This window comes from Mastomys coucha, unplaced genomic scaffold, assembly GCF_008632895.1.
Source record: "Mastomys coucha isolate ucsf_1 unplaced genomic scaffold, UCSF_Mcou_1 pScaffold15, whole genome shotgun sequence".
Lineage (NCBI taxonomy): Eukaryota > Metazoa > Chordata > Mammalia > Rodentia > Muridae > Mastomys > Mastomys coucha.
In genome coordinates, this window is record NW_022196897.1 from 55,328,252 (window position 1) to 55,335,371 (window position 7,120).

Genomic DNA, 7,120 nt, shown 5'->3' on the forward strand with positions numbered 1-7,120 from the left:
TTATAATATTTTATAAATTTTAAGGAATATGACAAAAAAGATATTGTAGGTATTGAAAGGGGGTCTCTTGGAGGAGCAGTTGTACAAAAGGGAAACAAGAATGTGATTCAATTATATTTAATTAAAATATGTTTTTAAATGTTAACAAATTCAGATAAATTGAAATCATGTAACTTTTCTCATCATAATGCAATAAAAATTTAAAAAAAAAAAAAACTCCTAAAAGACTAACACAGTACATGAAACCAAATTCGTTTTTCAAGACAAGACATTAAAGTATCCATTTCTGAAGTCAGAATTTCTGTAATGGGTGGACTGACCCCTGGGGGAGACCCCCACTCAAATCTCGGGAGGATGTGCACCCAAAGAATCACGAGAGACCATCTTGATGCAATTACAAGAGGTATTTTTAATTTCAGGGGGCCCTGGTTCAGCACCACACCTATCTCACGCAGGAGAAAGTGGAGCCGACCCCGAGGCTTGAAAGTTAGGGGTTTATATAGGGAAAAGGTCTGAGGGAACAAAGGGATCAGTGTGGCCATACATGATTGGCTAGTTCAAATGTTAACTATTACGTGCAAAACAGAGTGGAAAATTCCTAAGGTTAGTGTTAATCTGAGTCAACAAAGCATCTGACGTTAAACCATATCTGAGAGGACCAGATGGTCCATTACTTAGTGTCCACCAGGCACGTCTTTGCAGGCCTGGGCCTTGGACATGTCCTCGTTTGCCTAGACATGTTTTCCTCTATGTTTATAGTTTTATGTCTCCTTGACCTGCCAGGTCTTATGATATCTAACAAACTTGCTTGCTCATTCCCAGGCCTATGTGGGCCATCTTGTGATGGATTCTTAGGCCCATAACTTTTCTTCCTAGTCAGCACAGGTCTAAAGCTTTAATTTTTCCTTTCAGGACCTGTACCTACTTATATAGATCTGATGACTAAATGATAACACATTTCATTTTATTTTTATTCATGATATCTGTCTTAGTCAGGGCTTCTATTGCTGCAATGAAACACCATGACCTCAAAGCAAGTTAGGGAGGAAGGGTTTACTCAGCTTACATGTCTACATTGCTGTTCATCAAAGGAAGTCAGAACTGGAACTCACACAGGGCAGGAACCTCGATGTAGGAGCTGATGCAGAAGCCAGGAAGGGATGTTCCTTACTGCCTTGCTTCCCCTGGCTTGCTCAGCTTGCTCTGTTATAGAACCCAAGACTTCCAGCCCAGGGATGGCTCCATCCACAAAGGGCTGGGTCCTTCTGCTTGATCACTAATTGAGGAAATGCCTTACAGCTGCATCTCATGGAGGCATTTCCTCAAGGGAGGCTCCTTTCTCTGTGATAACTCCAACTGGTGTCAAGTGGACACACAAAACCAGCCAGTACTCTCTCTCTTTTCTGGGTCAGCATGGTTCTATCTGTGCATATTTGCATGTACTTTCAGTGCACACATGAACAGTTGGGAGGAAGCCAATGTCAGCCTCAGGTCTTGTTTCACCTTGTTTGGGAGACAGTTTCTTTTACCAGAACATGGAGATCTCTGTTTAACCTAAGCTGCCTGGCCAGTGAGCCCAAGCCTGCCCATGTGTTCCTGGTCCTCAGTGAAGACATCAGATGGCAGGATGACTCTGAAAAGAGAGCAAGGATGATGTCAACAAAGTGAACACAACCTTTCTGAGTGTATCCATGCTCAGACATGGAATAAACAGTCATTTTTTTTTATGACGAAAGTATTGTTGCTTAAACTTTTCTTTTCTCTTCTTCCTCTTGTGTGTGCCACTTATGTGTGTACATGGGTATGCTATGGCTCTTGTGTGAAAGTCAGATGACAACCTGTGGAAGTCAGTACTCTCCTTCCCTGGGATTGAAGTCAGGTGATTAGCCTGGGTGGCAAGGGTCTTAACTTGTTCAGACATTTAGTCAGCCACACATGATTTCTCTATTTTTGATAATGAGAACAGTCTATACTAAAGTTTAATACTTTTTCCTAACATCTGTACATTTAAATTGAATGAATACATTTCTCAGTGACTCTTCAAAGTCATTATATTCCTGTACTCAAAGCCAATTATGGTTTGTACAAATTATATTTACATACATATATATATATATATTCATATATATTTATATGAAAATGTTCTGTAATTACAGGTGTCTCTCAAAGAATTACATCTTCAACTAAAGGTTAATTGTAACTAAAACAATTCCTAGAAGAGATAAAAGTTTAATTTTTATTTTAACTAAGTTTGAACAATATTTATTTTCAAGTGTGTTTATCTTATGTGTCATACTGTTATATTTTATTGTATTTATATATTCCTCTCCATCGTTATTATTACCAGGTAACAAAGTGACACCCATAGAGAATCTCAGAAGGCATTATAGAAGTGCAAGTGTGGACTCACTGGTGTGTAAATATTAAAGGACCTTATTTAACACTGCTTTCTTTTGTTAAGCCAGTTACAATATGTAAATAAAATTAAATTTCCTGGTTGTTCCACAGTTTTGTTTAATTAAAAGTACTTATCTCATAGTGATTTTTTAGACCACTCCATATGGTAATATAGAATGCAGGTCATACACCTTAACTGTAGTGCCCAGTAAGAGTACATGCATTTTCAGCATGGAAGCATGTTTGTGCTCCCACATAAGTGTACCTTGCTGATTTATCATCACCTAAAGGCTATAAATTGACAAACTTTATAAAGTTATTATGCCCTGCCATTAGTAGACCTGCTAATGGTCTTAGTGCAGATGATTCCATCTTGATTCACATATCTAACCAGATTTCATTTTCAGAAAACTTTTGTATCCATGTAGCATTTTAACATTCTGAGTAGGCTTGAGATACTCTATGCTATTTTTCAAATGTTTTGACTTTGAATATACTATTATTACTACCTATTTTCTGCATGGTAGACATTAAATAGGTGATAACTCATATTAGCACCCATTGCAGAAGTAGACAAGTATAGAGTCAGTAAGGTATAAACACTTGTAGTTTAATATGCCTCACACAGAGAAAGTACAAGATCTTTTACTATCAAGACAGTCTATAATAATAGTTGATTTGATTTGGAATGGAATCCTGTAGTTAGAGTCAATTGTTGTGTATAATATTTAAGCTATACTCTAACAACTGGGTTAATGTTAGCTATGCCAATGATAGGAGAAAGGCCCACTTGCCTGAATGTAGTGGGTTACATCTGCTCCTCGGGTATCTCTTCTAAGACCTGAATGACCAAGAAGCAGGGATGGGACAAGTATCCTCAGTCATCTTCATACTCAGAAGGGACAGACAAAAGATGTGCAGATGGGTGCCTGGTACATTTCCAACGTTAGTGAACTTTTGTGCTTCTTGTCTTTGTAGACTTGCCACTCAGTCCTAGAAGTCCTCCCTTGGTAGTGTTTACATTGCACATCATTTCTAGAGTTTGCAGAAGTTTATCTAACTGTGGTCCAACATAAAATTTCTTAATTTAATCCAACCTATTTTCTTATTGTTAAAATTATTATCATCAGATACTGAGAATTTTTACTAAATTCCTTAGCTTAAATAAGCAACCTGCAATGGTGGCCATATTGGCAGTGTGACAATCTACTCTTTCACTGGCAAATGCCCTCTTTTTTTTTTTTTCAACACAACAGCATTAGTAGAAACTATTCCAAGTCCAAAGACTACTCTATTACAGCCATTGCACTGATAGGAATTTGTTCCCATCTAGAAATTTTATAAGTGTGCTCTCATTTTTCAGGAAAGCCAATGAAGACTTTTGTTTTCCATAAATATACTTTCTGTTGACAACTTCTATGCATTTTCTTTCATAGCATCCATTATTTACCATGGTCATTATTAAATGACATTTCATAACTAAAGCAGCGCCTACAGATGCTTCATTCACCTAGATGTTCTGAGTACAAAGGAAGGGCTTGTTGATTTTGCATGGTGTTTGTATTGTTACAGAGAAGAGATGTTAGATACTGATTTAAAAGATTCTACGTTGTCGAACAAGGCCTTGTCGAAGCTTCTGTTCTACCTGATCTCATTAGTACAAGATTCTCCTTCTGTAAAGCAGAGATAGATTTCTGTTAAAAATTCACCATGGGAGCCAGGCAGTGGTAGTGGCACACGACTTTAATCCCAGCACTTGGGAGGCAGAGGCAGGTGGATTTCTGAGTTCGAGGCCAGCATGGTCTACAGAGTGAGTTCCAGGACAGCCAGGGCTAGACAGAGAAACCTTGTCTCGAAAAAAAAAAAAAAAAAAAAAAAAAAAAAAAAAACCAAAAAGGAAAAATATCATTATGGGAGTATATTTGCAATATTATATACTAACACTAAAATATTGATAATGAGTTTTTATTTTCAGGATAAGAAATGAGACCCAGATATTTTTTGTTTCTTGTCATGGAAATATCTTTAGATGTTTATGGATCTTTATCTTTGATGGTGGCATGTTTCCCTCACTGTTTATACTCATTTGTTAGTTACTTTGTTAAAGATGGGAATATAATTGTGTACTCTACTTATTTTAATTTGAAAAAATACAAATGCTCTTTGGAAGATGTTTATAGTTGGAAGAAACTGTGTGTCTACATGTGTGAGTTCTGTTTTATTTTCATATATTGGTATAAATATTTTTAATCCTGTCTTACATACTACCATATGTATTTCACACTACCATATATTTGATATGTACTATTACTCTTTCTATAAAACTGCTTTTCATAACTTTTTATGTTCTTGTTTTGTATCATCCAAAAGAAGTCCAAAGCTGGAACTGATAGAAATGTATATTAACATTTCATACAAGTGGCATGAAGTAGAATCAAATTTTTCCTTAATTTCTAGTCTTTGCTTTTAAAATGAGAAGCTGTAGTTTCTTGGAAGGTAGGATGGCTTTTCATGGAACTCACTTTTCTTGTTAGTCTTCTCAGTCTATGTCTGAGCATCCTCCTCGGGAGCAAGATGTGGGTCATTTGCCAGAGACTGCAGATCCAAGACTAGAAAATACTGGAAATGGTGAAATGAAAGGTATGAATTATATTTTATTAGCAGCCTTTGATGGTACATGTATTTAAATCATGACAACCAGTATTTTGTAATAGACATATTTTTACTTATGAATTATAGAGTAAGTCAAAGAGTAGCTAAATGGTAATAAGATTGATATCTGTTCCTGGCTTAGCAAACCCTGTAATTGATTGTGCCAGTAATGTAGCAGGATAAGGTATAAGAAATGGTACTACCAGAGGGGTGGTTAGACATAGTGAATGCAGAGAAGACAGGGAAATGAGAGGAGGGGGAGTTTGGGGTACATTAACAGAAACCAGGTAAAGGGTGTAATGTGGTTAGAAATGTTTCCCTTGGGTTGATAGCTTCCAAAAATGGTCCCCATCTGGTGGCACTGTCTGGAAATGCTATCACTCTCCTGTAGGTGACACTGTTAGAGAAAGTGGGTCACTGAAGATAGGTTGTGATGTTTTCTGGCCCAACCACACTTGCTTCCACATTCTGCTTGCTGACTGTGGGTCCCATGTAGCTCTCCATCCTCCTGCCTTCATTCCTTCTCTGCCAGGGGGAAGAAGAGTCTAAAGCCAAAATTCTAAATCCTTCTTCTGTCAAATTGTATCTTGCCATGCATTCTGTTCCACCATGAACAATCTAGCTAATATGCAGAGGAGTATTTGAAAACCACAAAAATCTTTTAAAACCAATGATGGCACAATGAAAATGGTTAAAGAAGAAAATATTATTCTAAGATGTAACTGGGTATTGAAAGCACAAAAGAGAATTCCATCATTTCTTTCTTCCTTAGGATGGTGATGGCATTTTATATCATAGTGGTTCATCATAAGCACATATTTACCTAATATAAATAGAGACAAAGTTGTAAGTCATACATGAAAAGAAATCAATGTCATATAAAAGGTTGCTCTTGGGATAATAAGTAACTCAGAAGGAGAGAAATAAAGAGAAGAAAACCCCAGGTTCATCTGTGCTATGCCAAAGGAAGCCATAGCCAGTTCAAATAGCCACTCTGAAATGTATCATTTCTTCTGTAGTTTTTGCAAGTATGACAGCAGGAGTAAAAGCCTGGATTGTAGAGAGGTAACCTGAAGTTAGAGATTCAGGACATAGAATATCGACAGTAGAGTTTTTTTTTCAACTTGTTGAATCATCTCTGGTATATGTACCATGACAGAATCGACATTGTGACTTAGCAGCTGTGTGATTATGGGTTATTCTTGGTTGTAAAAGGTATCTAATTTATCATGCCTACTCTAAGAAGCAGTTGTTAAATATTTTTACAGTGATCCACTGCTTACTAAATAGATACACACACAAAACAATAGGAGGGCTTGCTTCTATTTCTAATGAACAGATAGTCTGCAAAGAGATGAAATAAAAAAGTTTTAGTTTCTTTTATAGTCAGTATATAAATCTCCATATAAGGAAATAGAATAGATTTATATTTCTTATTTTATTATACAATGATACTACTGCTAAGTATAAAAGAAAATGTGACATATATAACAAAATTAGCAGAATGAAGTCTAGAATTCTAATGATTATTTGAGTTTTAAGTGAAGTATTTCCATGTGAGGAATACAAACATTTGGTTTTGATAAAATTGGAATTTGTGTTTAGGAAATTCAAGATGACTTCCTTCATGCATCAAACCCAGAAACTCAATTATCTATAGCAGGATAGTTTGATGGAAGCAGAATTAAGTGCTAGTATTTTAGTGAGGTAATCATTTCCACTCTTCTCATAACGCTCAGATATTAAATTCTTTATTCCATCGAGGACTTGTTATGGACATCAATTCCTTGTTATGCAACTGATGTCATCACTAATCATGATGGCTGGTTTCCTACTAATGAAACAGATGTAAACAAAATTGGGCAAAGACCAATGTGGAATAAAGTTGTGTATATATAAATTATTAAGTAGATATGTAATGAGAAAGAAAATACATTAAGCTATTCATTTCCTGAATCACACAATTCTGGATTGTACTTCATATTCCATGGGTTTGATCTGCTTAACTCCAAACATATTAACTGTATACTTCAAAATAATACATCACTGCTAGTTTTTTCTTAAATGAACA

At 36.0% G+C, this 7,120-nt stretch overlaps 1 protein-coding gene across 11 annotated transcripts in view; it reads left to right on the top strand.

The window, feature by feature from the left end:
- Positions 1-7,120, top strand: part of LOC116090262 (ankyrin repeat domain-containing protein 36C-like) — a 145,980-nt gene that overhangs the window by 66,585 nt on the left and 72,275 nt on the right. For all 11 annotated transcript variants that reach the window (XM_031370501.1, XM_031370505.1, XM_031370504.1 and 8 more), the window contains 2 exons: positions 2,348-2,412; positions 4,932-5,037. In XM_031370501.1, coding sequence (XP_031226361.1) covers positions 2,348-2,412; positions 4,932-5,037 — 171 coding nt within the window. The remainder of the gene's footprint in view (positions 1-2,347; positions 2,413-4,931; positions 5,038-7,120) is intronic.